Source organism: Anomaloglossus baeobatrachus, chromosome 2 (assembly GCF_048569485.1).
Source record: "Anomaloglossus baeobatrachus isolate aAnoBae1 chromosome 2, aAnoBae1.hap1, whole genome shotgun sequence".
Lineage (NCBI taxonomy): Eukaryota > Metazoa > Chordata > Amphibia > Anura > Aromobatidae > Anomaloglossus > Anomaloglossus baeobatrachus.
Window position 1 is genome coordinate 772010984 of NC_134354.1, and position 14596 is coordinate 772025579.

Below are 14596 nucleotides of genomic sequence, written 5' to 3' on the forward strand. Positions count from 1 at the left end.
GAGAAAGGGGTGAGAGAGAGTGGGAGAGAGTGAGGGAGAGTGAGTGGGTGAGAGGGAAGAGAGAGAGAGAGAAGAGAGAGAGCGGTAGAGAGAGAGGGAAAGTGAGAGTGGGAAAGTGAGGGAGTGGGTGGGAAAGTGAGAGAGTGGGTGAGAGAGAGAGAGAGTGGGTGAGAGAGAGAGTGGGGGAGAGAGAGAGAGAGTGGGTGAGAGAGAGAGTGGGGGAGAGAGAGAGAGAGTGGGTGAGAGAGAGAGTGGGGGAGAGAGAGAGAGAGTGGGTGAGAGAGAGAGAGTGGGTGGGAGAGAGAGAGTGGGTGGGAGAGAGAGAGGGAGCGGTAGAGGGTGAGGGAGAGTGGGTGAGAGAGGGAAGAGAGAGAGAGAGTGGGTGGGAGAGAGAGAGTGGGTGGGAGAGAGAGAGTGAGTGGGAGAGAGAGAGTGGGAAAGTGAGGGAGTAGGAGAGAGAGAGTGGGTGAGAGAGAGAGTGGATGAGAGTGAGGGAGAGAGAGTGGGTGAGAGAGAGTGAGTGGGAGAGAGTGGGAGAGAGTGAGTTGAGATGAGAGAGAGAGAGAGTGGGAGAGAGAGAGGGAGCGGTAGAGAGAGAGGGAGAGTGAGAGAGTGGGAAAGTGAAGGAGTGGGAGAGAGAGAGTGGGTGGGAGAGAGAGAGAGTGGGTGGGAGAGAGAGAGAGTGGGTGGGAGAGAGAGAGTGGGTGGGAGAGAGAGAGTGGGTGGGAGAGAGAGAGTGAGTGGGAGAGAGAGAGGGAGCGGTAGAGGGTGAGGGAGAGTGGGTGAGAGAGGGAAGGGAGAGTGGGTGAGAGAGGGAAGAGAGAGAGAGTGGGTGGGAGAGAGAGTGAGTGGGAGAGAGTGGGAAGTGAGTGAGTGGGTGAGGGAGAGTGAGTGGGTGAGGGAGAGTGAGTGGGTGAGGGAGAGTGAGTGGGTGAGAGAGAGAGGGGTGAGAGAGAGAGGGGTGAGAGAGAGTGAGTGGGAGAGAGTGAGTGGGTGAGAGAGAGAGTGGGTGAGTGGGAAGAGAGAGAGAGAGAGGGAAGAGAGAGAGAGAGCGGTAGAGAGAAAGAAGGAGAGTGAGTGGGAGAGTGAGAGTGAGAAAGTGAGGGAGTGGGTGGGAAAGTGAGAGGGTGAGAGAGAGAGAGAGAGTGAGTGGGAGAGCGAGAGAGAGGGAGAGAGTGGGAAAGTGAGGGAGTGGGAGAGGGAGAGAGAGATGAGAGAGAGAGGGAGAAAGAGAGACTTAGTTACTCTCCTGAGCAACGTCTGGTACTACAGCTAGTATGTTTGTGTATACATATATATATATATATATATATCTCTATATATATATCTATATATATATAATTGCCTTATTCTGTCTGTCTTGCTCCAAAATTGTGTCCTTACGGTGACAAACAGCGGATTGGCCGTTCGCCTCGGCTCCGCCCCCCCCGCTGGCCGCTCGCCTCGCCTCGGCTCCGCCCCGCCGCACGGATTGGCCGTTCGCCTCGGCTCCGCCCCCCGCACGGATTGGCCGCTCGCCCAGGCTCCGCCCCCCACACGGATTGGCCTCTCGCCCCGGCCCCCTGCACGCATTTGCAAATCGGCCACGCCCCGCCCCCCTCACGCATTGCACGCTCGCTCTGGCCCCGTCCTCCGCACGCATTCCCCGAACCGATACAGAGACCCGACTCCCAGGTGAGAACAGACACACACACACACACATCAGATCACACTCACTCTCACACACACACACCTCACACACACATCAGATCGCATCCACATACTCACAACATCCCGTGATATCGCTTGCTTCTCGGCGGCGATAATGTGCAGTGACCTTCCAGGACCTGCCGGAGGATCACGTGGCCGGAAGCATGTGGTATCTCCGGATGTTGTGATTGTGTTAGCGCGTATGTGCGATATCTTCAGTGTGTGTGTGTGTGAGTGTATGCGATCGGATGTGTGTGAGTGTGTTCTGATGTGTGAGTGTGTGTGTGTGTATGTGTGTGAGTGTATGCAATCGGATGTGTGTGAGTGTGTTCTGATGTGTGAGTGTGTGTGAGTGTATGCGATCGGATCTGTGAGTGTCGGCAGAGGAGCACGACGTGCAGCACAGCTGCTGGGACCGCCCACCGGTGGGCACAGGGAGAAGTGGGGTGTGTGTGTGAGTGTATGCGATCAGATGTGTGCGTGTATACTGTCTGATGTGTGACTGTGGAGCACGATGGGGAGTGCGCAGCATGGGGGATGGAGCAGGATGGGGAGTGCGCAGCATGGGAGATGGAGCACGATGGGGAGTGCGCAGCATGGCGGATGGAGCACGATGGGGAGTGCGCAGCATGGGGGATGGAGCACGATGGGGAGTGCGCAGCATGGCGGATGGAGCACGATGGGGAGTAGGCAGCATGGGGGATGGAGCAGAATGGGGAGTGCGCAGCATGGGTGATGGAGCACGATGGGGAGTGCGCAGCATGGGGGATGGAGCACGATGGGGAATGCGCAGCATGAGGGATGGAGCACGAAGGGGAGTGCGCAGCATGGGGGATGGAGCACGATGGGGAATGCGCAGCATGAGGGATGGAGCACGAAGGGGAGTACGCAGCATGGGGGATGGAGCACAATGGGGAGTGGGGATGGAGCACGATGGGGGGTGCGCAGCATGGGGGATGGAGCACGATGGGGGGTGCGCAGCATGGGGGATGGAGCACGATGGGGGGTGCACACCTCCCCCCAAAACACACACACACACACACTGCCACACACGCACTGCATAACACACCACACACACACTGGGAACCACAAACACTGCCCTACACAGACACCCACACACACAGACAACGCCGCACACACACAACACCCAACACACAAACACCGCGGCACAAATATACGCACATACCGCACAACACACACATTGCACAAAACATACCTACCCCCAAAACACACCACACACACCCCACACCCACACAAACCGCGCAACACACACACACACAATGCTACAGACACACAGCGCTCCATAAATAACGCAACACACATACAACACCGCTCTCACCCCCCGCCACACCCAGACAACACCCAGAACATGTACAGCCCCTACACAAACACTTGGTAACCACACACAACAACATCTATATATATATATAACAAAAATCATACATGAACTACACAATACGTAAATTCTAGAATACCCGATGCGTAGAATCGGGCCACCTTCTAGTTATATATATATATAAAAATCAGAATGTTATCAATATTTCCTGAGGTTAACATGTTATTTATATTGAAGCATGCATGGCATATAACACAAAGGTGCAAAAAAATCTCTCAGCTGTGTTTTTTTCCCCCAATTACCTCCATGAGTAAATATTAAAAGTTGACCAATAGATTATAGCTAATCCAAAATGGTGGCAATAAAAACTACAATTTCTCTATCGCTTTCATTGGGGGACACAGGACCATGGGTTATGCTGCTGTGACTAGGAGGCTGACACTAAGTAGACATAAAAAGAGTTGGCTCCTCCCTGGCAGTGTACACCCCGAGCCGGAGGCGGGACTATGCCAGTTTTTTGCTTAGTGTCGTAGGCGGCTGATGTGGGCCCATATCTCTGTGGGCCAACCTCAGCCTAGGCTATTCCGTTTTTCCGTTTTTCATCCTATACGGCGCCGCTCAGCGTTCTCATCCTTTTTTACGCTTTTTATCTCTTCTGCAGGGTTAAAGACCCTGCATCACAGAGTATCCTCGCCTGCTCTTTCCCTACAGGGTATCGTCCCCAGGGTTCCTTGATCGAGACACCAGCCCTTATCCCCCTCCGGCCCCATGGTACCACCCCAGGGGCTGATTGGGGTCCCACACTTTAATGTTTTATGGGCTCACTCCCCGTCGACCCCTATGGTACCGTCCCAAGGGGTGTTTCGGGTGGAGATGGCGAGGAAGCATCGCAAGCGCAGGAGCGCTCACAGCACCAGGCCTCCCCCAGCGTTCTCCCCTGTTTCACTGGGCCCAGGCAAAGGATCACACACTGCAGCGCAGGAGCGCTCGGCAGTCTCCCCCACAGCCCCCCCAGCAGCCTTCCTTGGCACTTGTCAGCACTAGCCTGCACTCACCGGGGGCCTCAGCAGCCAGGATGGGACCCAGGGATCTGGACACCGCGCAGGGACGCAGGCAAGCTCTGCTCCGCGCGCAGCGCTGCGCTCCCGGCGGCCGCCGCTCACAAATTTAGTCCCCGGCTTCGGGCCTACCTTAGGCCGGAGCGCTCCGCCCCCCGTTTGCGTGCGCGCGCGTCTTTCTGGCCCGCCCCCCGCCTTTCCTGCCCAGCAACAGCAGAGCTCAAGAGCTCATCCCTAGCACGCCCCCTCAGTAAAAAAAAAAAAAAAGAGGCAAAAGCCCGCGTTTTCTTCCAAACGGCCCAGCTCAGCACAGGCAGGCCACTGAGCAGCAGCATCTATTTTCCGGTGGCTGCCCCCAGCTACTCTGAGCCTCCTGCTGACCCGGGGAGGACACAGGCCTGGGTGAGTGCTGGTTCTGATTAGGACCAGCTACTTTTCTTACACTTTTTTCCTTCCTATCTCCTGTCTCCTCCCTAGTGTCTCTAGTAGGAGCCCCCTGAGCAGCCATGCCTAACTCTAAGCCTTCCCGATCCAAACAGGTCCCTTTCATAATGCATTTTGCGTGCTCGTCCTGCAACGAAAAATTCTCCCAAGGCCAGGCTACCCCCCTCTGCGCAGCTTGCGTCCCTGACACACAGACCACGCAGATTGCCCCAGACGCCGCCGGCACCCCCATCCCACTCGCTACTGCAGCAGTACAGGATGCACCGAGCCCCAATGAGCTCCCTCCCCCGGAGTGGCTGACTTCTCTCTCCCAGTCGGTGGATTCCCTGTCGAGGGAGTCTCTGACCATTGCGCAGGCTTTGCAATCGCTCCCTACGCTCAGCCAGGCCCCGCAGGTCCAGCCGTCGCAGGATGACAGTCGGTCTGACCCAGAACCGACTACTGGAGCGCGGAAGCGGACCCGCACGGTCTCGTCTTCCAATCCCTCCCAGAGGTCCCTCTCCCCTCCAAGGCCCGAGTGCCACTCGTCTCCGAGACCGTGTGATGATTCAGGGGAAGAGTCGGATGCAGCCTCCCTTAGGGATTCGGATCAGGCAGCCGACGTCAGGCGTATGGTGGACAGCCTGGTCGACGCGGTGAATACGACGCTGAAGCTACAGCCTGACTCTGCCACCACCCAGAGCTCACAGGTATCTTTCAAATGACTTAAGCGTGTTCACAGGTATTTCTGCGATCATCCGGAGTTCACCGAGATCTTACGCAAGCACAGACAGCAACCGGACAAGACGTTCAACAATGGTAAGTCGATTGATTTACACTACCCCTTCCCCGAGGATCTCAGGAAGGAATGGGCGGGCTCACCGGTGGTCGACCCTCCGGTCTCCCGTCTGGCCTCGCATACAGTTCTATCTCTGCTGCAGGGAACATCACTCCGTGATGCCACGGACCGGAACATCGAGAGATTCGCCCGTTCGGCTCTTGAGGCGGCAGGCGCGGCCCTGTCTCCGGCCTTCACCGCCGTCTGGGTAGCTAAGGCCATGGTGACCTGGGCCGACACCCTCCGCAGAGGGCTTCGCTCGCAGTCTGGCGATCCCGAGCTCGTCAACATGGCTGCACAGATTGCCCTGGCGGGTGAGTACATCATTAACGCATCTCTGTCTACAGCCAATTGCGCAGCACAAGCGGCCAGCAACACGGTGGCAATCCGCCGGGCAGTCTGGCTCAGCGCCTGGAATGCAGACGCGGCTTCAAAGAAATCACTTACCGCCCTCCCATTTGCAGGAGGCCGACTGTTTGGGGACAGGCTCGATCAGATTATCGCTGAGGCTACGGGAGGAAAGAGCACCTCCCTTCCACAGCTGATACCAAGGCGTATCCCACGCCACCAGCCGACCTCAGGTTTTCGCCCCTTTCGCAGCTTCAGTTCCCCTGCACAGCCTAGGAGGAACAGATCCCCGCAGAGAAGCAGGAAGAACCCGTCTTTCAAAACAAATCCCTCCTGGCGTTCCAGACCACGCCAGCCTGCCAAACCAGCATCTAGATCTCAGCGATACTCCTCTAAATGACTCCTGGTCTTCGCGCGTCAGCGCAGACCAGGTGGGGGGGCGCCTTTCTCTGTTCCAACACGTCTGGCTCCCCTTGATCACCGACGCTTGGGTCAGAGAAATCCTAATCTCGGGTTAGAAGATAGAATTTACGTCAATACCTTCAAGCCGCTTTTTCCTTTCCCATCCTCCCGAGTCGGTCGCGCGAGCGCGCCCCTTTTTTCGCGCCATCGAATCTCTGCACCGCTCAGGGGTCGTGATTCCGGTTCCAGATTCGGAGCGGTTCAGGGGAGTTTACTCCAACCTCTTTGTTGTCCCCAAGAAGGATAGCACTGTGCGCCCTGTTCTCGACCTCAAGATCCTCAACAGGTACGTCAGAACCCGAAGATTTCGCATGGAGTCCCTCCGATCGGTGATTGCCTCCATGGAGGTCGGCGAATTCCTCGCCTCTCTGAACATACAGGACGCATATCTGCATATCCCGATTGCACACCAGCACCAAAGATTCCTACGCTTTGCCGTAGCACACGATCATTATCAGTTCACTGCCCTACCGTTTGGTCTTGCGTCTGCGCCTCGAGTGTTCACGAAAGTCATGGCTGCTGCCATGTCGATCCTACACTCCAGAGGTGTTTTGGTAATTCCATACCTGGACGACTTACTGATCAAAGGGTCCTCTTTCAACGACTGTCATCTAAGTGTCCAGGTCACCATCGACACTCTATCCCGTCTCGGTTGGCTCATCAATCAGAAGAAGTCCTCGTTGACCCCGGCTCGCCGGATTACCTTCCTAGGCATGGATTTCAATACCATCCAAGGACGCGTGTTCCTTCCACAGGAAAAGATTGTCTCCCTCCGGAAAGACGTCCAGACCCTCCACCACTCCAGAGCGGTGTCCATACGATTTGGTATGAGGGCCCTCGGTCGGATGGTGGCGGCAATAGAGGCGGTTCCGTTTGCCTGCTTCCACCTTCGCCCTCTTCAGCTATTCCTGCTGCACATTTGGGACAAGTCTCTATTCACCTTGGATCGCAAGATACATTTGTCCCCGAAAGTCCGCCACTCACTCCGCTGGTGGACCAACAGCCAGAATCTCGTCAAAGGAACGTCGTTCTTGCCGGTGCACTGGAAGACAGTCGCCACCGATGCCAGCCTTCTGGGCTGGGGAGCGGTCTTCCATCAACACACGGCTCACGGTCAGTGGTCATACCAGGAAAGCCGGCTCCCGATCAATGTTTTGGAGATCAGAGCAGTCCTACGAGCCTTGCAAGCTTTTCATCGCCTTCTCCAAGGGTCCCCAATCAGGATACAATCGGACAACGCCACGGCGGTGGCATACATCAATCATCAGGGCGGCACGAAGAGCGTCATGGCGATGAGAGAGGTGAAGAGGATCATACATTGGACAGAGTCTCACAACGCCAGGATCTCCGCGGTACATATCCCCGGCGCGGAAAACTGGGCGGCCGACTACCTCAGCAGACAGGGTCTGGCGTCGGGCGAATGGTCTCTCAACAGAGAGGTGTTCGAGCAGATTTGCCACAGGTGGGGGACTCCGGATGTGGACCTGATGGCCTCACGGTTCAACAATCAAGTCCCACAGTTCATATCCCGCTACCACGACCAGCAGGCGGTAGGAGTCGACGCCCTCATTCTTCCGTGGAATCAGTTCAGACTACCGTTCATCTTTCCGCCGCTGCCACTGATCCCAAGAGTCCTCAAGAAAATCAAGGCAGAGGGCATTCCGGTGATTCTCATTGCTCCAGAATGGCCCAGGCGAGCATGGTTCGCAGAACTCACACAGCTCGTCGCAGAAACCCCATGGCGGCTTCCAGATCGGCCGGACCTGCTGTCTCAGGGTCCGCTCTTCCATCAAAATTCAGGGGTTCTCAATTTGACGGCATGGCTCTTGAATCCTGGCTGTTAGCCCAGTCAGGATTTGCTCCAGAAGTGATTCAGACTATGATTAGGGCTCGAAAGCCTTCATCTTCAAATATCTACTATCGCACCTGGAAGGCCTTTTTTCAGTGGTGCGAGGTCAACGGCAATCTCTCCCCGCTAGTTCTGTCACTACCGACGCTTCTAGCGTTCCTTCAGGCAGGGTTGCAAGCGGGTCTCTCGCTGGCAACCATCAAGGGGCAGGTTTCGGATTTGTCTGTTCTTTTCCAAAGAAACCTAGCATCACGTCCGCAGGTCAAGACGTTCATCCAAGGAGTCGCACATCTGAATCCGCCCTATCGGGCTCCGCTAGAACCATGGGATCTTAATCTGGTTTTAGGATCCCTCCAACTGGCTCCATTTGAACCACTCAAAGAATCCTCATTCTCACACTTATCCTGGAAAGTGGTCTTTTTGGTGGCGGTCACTTCAATCAGGAGAACGTCCGAACTGGCAGCTCTTTCGTGCCGCTCACATTTTATTGTTTTTCACCAGGACAAGGTTGTCCTGCGCCCGTCTCTGGAGTTCCTGCCTAAGGTGGTGTCTCCTTTTCACCTGAATGAGGAGATCGTGCTTCCATCTTTTTGTCCGGCACCCACTCGCTCCTTGGAAAGGTCACTACACACTCTGGACTTAGTACGAGCGCTCAGGACTTACGTCTTGAGGACTGCGCCTTTCCGCAAATCAGACAACCTGTTTGTCCTGCCTGCTGGTTCCAAGAAGGGCATGCCGGCGTCCAAGGCTACCATTGCCAGATGGATCAGGTCAGCCATTGCGGAGTCCTACCGAATCAGGGACAAGTCCCCTCCGAGGGGAGTAAGAGCCCATTCTACCCGGGCAGTTGGGGCGTCTTGGGCAATCAGGCACCAGGCTTCAGCCGAGCAAGTCTGCAAAGCCACAACGTGGTCCAGTCTTCATACCTTCACCAGGTTTTACAAGGTCCACACCCAGGCATCAGCAGATGCCTGCCTTGGGAGAAAGGTGTTGCAGACGGCCGTCGCACACCTCTAAAAAGGTAGTAAACATTTGTACAGAGCTTTCCTACAGAATTTGTTGTTTGTTTTGGTTCTGTAGGACGGCTTATGTACCCACCCAGGGACTGCTTTTGGACGTCCCATGGTCCTGTGTCCCCCAATGAAAGCGATAGAGAAAGAAGGATTTTTGTGTACTCACCATAAAATCTCTTTCTCTGAGTCTTCATTGGGGGACACAGCACCCACCCTGTTTGGATTGTGAGATCTTCATTTACCGGATGTTTCCCGATGTTGTTTGCGGGTCACCTTTGTTTCCATCCGGCTACTATATATTTACGTGCCCATAAGGCACTGTGTTTTTCACCACACATTTTTCTCTTGTATTACATTGTTTAGTTATGGTTGTTCAGGTCTCTCCTACTACTGCTTTTACACAAAACTGGCATAGTCCCGCCTCCGGCTCGGGGTGTACACTGCCAGGGAGGAGCTAACTCTTTTTATGTTCACTTAGTGTCAGCCTCCTAGTCACAGCAGCATACACCCATGGTCCTGTGTCCCCCCATGAAGACTCAGAGAAAGAGATTTTACGGTGAGTACACAAAAATCCTTCTTTTTTCTCCAAACAAAGAAAGAAAAACAAGTAACTGAGACAGAAGAAAATGTAACCTGGTGTAGAAGGAGGTATCACGCAGGGTAATGGCTGCAATCATGTAACACGGAGTGGGGAGTGTGTTTAGATATGTAATTTGTAAATGTAACATTTAGATTGGGATCAGCAACTTCTCTGAATATTCCAAGAGCGGATGCCGAAGTCACCCAGACCAATGTGCTACAGATAAGATCATCCCCCACTTGTCTGGACCATTGTCGTGCAGGGCAGGTAAGATGTCTATTTCTCTATCCATCTATCCCTCTATCCATCTATCTCTCTATCCATCTATCTCTCTATCCATCTATCTCTCTATCCATCTATCTATCCATCTATCTCTCTATCCATCTATCTCTCTATCCATCTATCTCTCTATCCATCTATCTCTCTATCCATCTATCTCTCTATCCATCTATCTCTCTATCCATCTATCTCTCTATCCATCTATCTCTCTATCCATCTATCTATCTATCCATCTATCTCTCTATCCATCTATCTCTCTATCTATCTATCTATCTATCTATCTATCCCTCTATCTATCTATCCATCTATCTATCCATCTATCTCTCTATCCATCTATCTCTCTATCCATCTATCTCTCTATCCATCTATCTATCCATCTATCTCTCTATCCATCTATCTCTCTATCCATCTATCTCTCTATCCATCTATCTCTCTATCCATCTATCTCTCTATCCATCTATCTATCCATCTATCTCTCTATCCATCTATCTCTCTATCCATCTATCTATCTATCCATCTATCTCTCTATCTATCCCTCTATCTATCTATCTATCTATCTATCTATCTATCTATCTATCTATCTATCTATCTATCTATCTATCCCTCTATCTATCTATCTATCTATCCCTCTATCTATCTATCCCTCTATCTATCTATCCATCCCTCTATCTATCTATCTATCTATCTATCCCTCTATCTATCTATCTATCCCTCTATCTATCTATCTATCCCTCTATCTATCTATCCCTCTATCTATCTATCCATCCCTCTATCTATCTATCTATCTATCTATCTATCTATCTATCTATCTATCTATCTATCCCTCTATCTATCTATCTATCCCTCTATCTATCTATCCATCCCTCTATCTATCTATCTATCTATCTATCTATCTATCTATCTATCCCTCTATCTATCTATCCCTCTATCTATCTATCCCTCTATCTATCTATCCCTCTATCTATCTATCCATCCCTCTATCTATCTATCTATCTATCTATCTATCTATCTATCTATCTATCTATCCCTCTATCTATCTATCCCTCTATCTATCTATCTATCTATCTATCTATCTATCTATCTATCCATCTATCCCTCTATCTATCTATCCCTCTATCTATCTATCCATCCCTCTATCTATCTATCTATCTATCTATCTATCTATCTATCTATCTATCTATCTATCTATCTATCTATCTATCTATCTATCCCTCTATCTATCCATCCCTCTATCTATCTATCTATCTATCTATCTATCTATCCCTCTATCTATCTATCCCTCTATCTATCTATCCATCCCTCCATCCATCCATCCCTCCAGTTTCAGCTACTACCACTGATCTACAAAACTGTCTATAATGTCTTCTCCTCCGTATCTCTTCGAACAAATCTCCTGATATATTCCAACATGTAATCTCTGGTGCTCCCAAGGCCTCATTCTCTCCTCACTTTATTCACTCTTCGCCCAATCACCACCAAGGCTTCTCCCTAGTATCCCCCATCCCCTGTAATTCTGTGCCCCAACATGTCCGATTATCTGCCATACTTGGAACCTTCAGACGAAACCTGAAAACCCATCGCTTCAAGGAAGCTATAGCCAGCAATGACCCCGCTGCCTCACCACCACCACCAGTGCTGCCGTCTCACCACCACCGGATCTGCAGCCTGCCCACCACTGGAGTTGCCGTCTCCCCACCACTGGAGCTGTTGCCTCCCCACCACTGGAGTTGCCGTCTCCCCACCACTGGAGCTGTTGCCTCCCCACCACTGGAGCTGTTGCCTCCCCACCACTGGAGCTGTTGCCTCCCCACCACTGGAGCTGTTGCCTCCCCACCACTGGAGCTGTTGCCTCCCCACCACTGGAGCTGTTGCCTCCCCACCACTGGAGCTGTTGCCTCCCACCACTGGAGCTGTTGCCTCCCCACCACTAGAGCTGCCGCCTCCCCACCACTGGAGCTGTTGCCTCCCACCACTGGAGCTGTTGCCTCCCGAACCACTGGAGCTGTTGCCTCCCCACCACCGGAGCTGCCGCCTTCCCACCACTGGAGCTGCTGCCTCCCCACCACTGGAGCTGTTGCCTCCCACCACTGGAGCTGTTGCCTCCCCACCACTGGAGCTGTTGCCTCCCCACCACTAGAGCTGTTGCCTCCCCACGACTGGAGCTGTTGCCTCCCCACCACTGGAGCTGTTGCCTCCCCACCACTGGAGCTGTTGCCTCCCTACCACTGGAGCTGTTGCCTCCCCACGACTGGAGCTGTTGCCTCCCCACCACTGGAGCTGTTGCCTCCCCACCACTGGAGCTGTTGCCTCCCTACCACTGGAGCTGTTGCCTCCCCACCACTGGAGCTGTTGCCTCCCCACCACTGGAGCTGTTGCCTCCCTACCACTGGAGCTGTTGCCTCCCCACCACTGGAGCTGTTGCCTCCCTACCACTGGAGCTGTTGCCTCCCCACCACTGGAGCTGCCACAACCCCCTATCCTACTCTCTCATCCCCATTATCCTGTAGACTGTAAGTCCGCAAGGGCAGGGTCCTGTCCCCTCTTATATTTGTATTTTCTATGTAACCTCTTCTCATGTACAGCACTATGGAATAATAGTATTAGTAATAATAATAATTAGAATAAACCCTGCACTGGTGTTGAACTGATCCCGTAGCTGAGTCATCCTTAGCAGACAGTCCTGGCAGTTGCTGGACTCTCTAAGGTGTCCTGAATCCATCCTCACCAGCCCACATATTATGGCCACCAGGGGCACATAGCGTTCCCTAAACCCTCAGCAATGTTTTCTGTGTCTCTCTATAGGAACTCTGCTACCTGTGCCTGCAGCGCGCCCAGAAGAACATCCCCGTGTATTATACAGAGGAGAAGAAGCTGCGGGAAAGGGAAGAAGAGCAGGTCCTGCAGCAGTACCAGCACATGAAGGACCAGGAGGCCATACTGAGGTCCAAGGTAATTCCCGTAATATGTGTACAAACTACAGTACATACAGTGTCACCTTCAGTGAAGAAAGACTAGTAATAACAATCTGTCCAAAGCAATAGAATTATCCCTAACATACAGAATAGTGAGTGCAGCTCTGGAGTTTAATACAGGAGGTAACTCAGGATCAGTAATGTAATGTATGTACACAGTGACTGCACCAGCAGAATAGTGAGTGCAGCTCTGGAGTATAATACAGGATGTAACTCAGGATCAGTACAGGATCAGTAATGTAATGTATGTACACAGTGACTGCACCAGCAGAATAGTGAGTGCAGCTCTGGGGTATAATACAGGAGGTAACTCAGGAGCAGTACAGGATCAGTAATGTAATGTATGTACACAGTGACTGCACCAGCAGAATAGTGAGTGCAGCTCTGGAGTATAATACAGGAGGTAACTCAGGATCAGTACAGGATAAGTAATGTAATGTATGTACACAGTGACTGCACCAGCAGAATAGTGAGTGCAGCTCTGGAGTATAATACAGGATGTAACTGAGGATCAGTACAGGATCAGTAATGTAATGTATGTACACAGTGACTGCACCAGCAGAATAGTGAGTGCAGCTCTGGAGTATAATACAGGATGTAACTGAGGATCAGTACAGGTTCAGTAATGTAATGTATGTACACATGATTGCACCAGCAGAATAGTGAGTGCAGCTCTGGAGTATAATACAGGAGGTAACTTAAGGTAAGTAATGGAATAAATTTAAGAAGTAATATAACTTTCTATGTAGATTAATTTTGCAGGTAAACTGTATTTCTCTTATTTTCTATTAGGCACAAGCTCAGGTGAATCGAGAACAGAGAGAGAAAGATGCAGCGTACAACAGAGGTGTAGCAGAGGCCATCAGGAGCGGGCAGAACGCTAGGAGCACTGAGTTCTATGTAAGATCTTTAATAAATTTGAAGATGCCTTTAAAGGGAACCTGTCATCAGAAATTTTGCTTTAAACCTAAAAGTCTCCCCCTCTGCAGCTCGTGGGCTGCATTCTAGCAGGTTTCTGTACTTTTTGTGGCCCCTTTTAAACCAAATTAAATACTTTATAATCTTGTACCTTTTGCTATGTAAATTTTGTAAATCGTCCATGGGGGCGGGCTCTCTGCTGACCGTTGCTGTTCCTCCAGCAGATTTACACCGCCCCCAACGCTGAATTTCATATCTCAGGACGCCGCCCCTGGGCGCCCGTGGTCCCGCGCATGCGCTGTGCGACTGTAGCGGGACTGTGCACTGTGTGCACGTGTGACCGCTGGTGACGTTTTGCGCAGGCACGAGGTTATGGGCGGCGCTGTGAGTGTCATCAGCAAGTGCCGCCCATAACCTCGTGACCGCACTTTCCCCTCTTCCTCCAGCGTTCTGCGCAAGCGCTTGCTGGCTAGATGACCCGACGTCACCTCTTTCCCATCTTGCCCTGCTGCAGGGTAAGATGGGAAGGAGGTGACGTCAGGTCATTTGGCCGGCGAGCGCTTGCGCAGAACGCTGGAGGAAGAGGGGAAAGTGCGGTCACGAGATTATGGGCGGCACTTGCGATGCAATCACAGCGCCGCCCATAATCTCGTGCTTGTGACACACGTCACCAGCGATCCTGGCGTGGGCGGCACCTCGGGCGCAGTGGGCGGCGTCCTGATGTATGAAATGGAGCGTGGGGGGATGGCGTCAATCTGCTGGAGGAACAGCAACGGTCAGCAGAGAGCCCGCCCCCATGGACGATTTACAAAATTTACATAGCAAAAGGTA

At 52.5% G+C, this 14596-nt stretch overlaps 1 protein-coding gene across 1 annotated transcript in view; it reads left to right on the plus strand.

Annotated features, from left to right (window-relative positions):
- Positions 1–14596, plus strand: part of CCDC81 (coiled-coil domain containing 81) — a 71556-nt gene that overhangs the window by 46238 nt on the left and 10722 nt on the right. The window contains exons 9-11 of the mRNA XM_075334712.1: positions 9749–9863; positions 12678–12824; positions 13640–13747. Of these exons, the coding sequence (XP_075190827.1) occupies positions 9749–9863; positions 12678–12824; positions 13640–13747 (370 nt within the window). The remainder of the gene's footprint in view (positions 1–9748; positions 9864–12677; positions 12825–13639; positions 13748–14596) is intronic.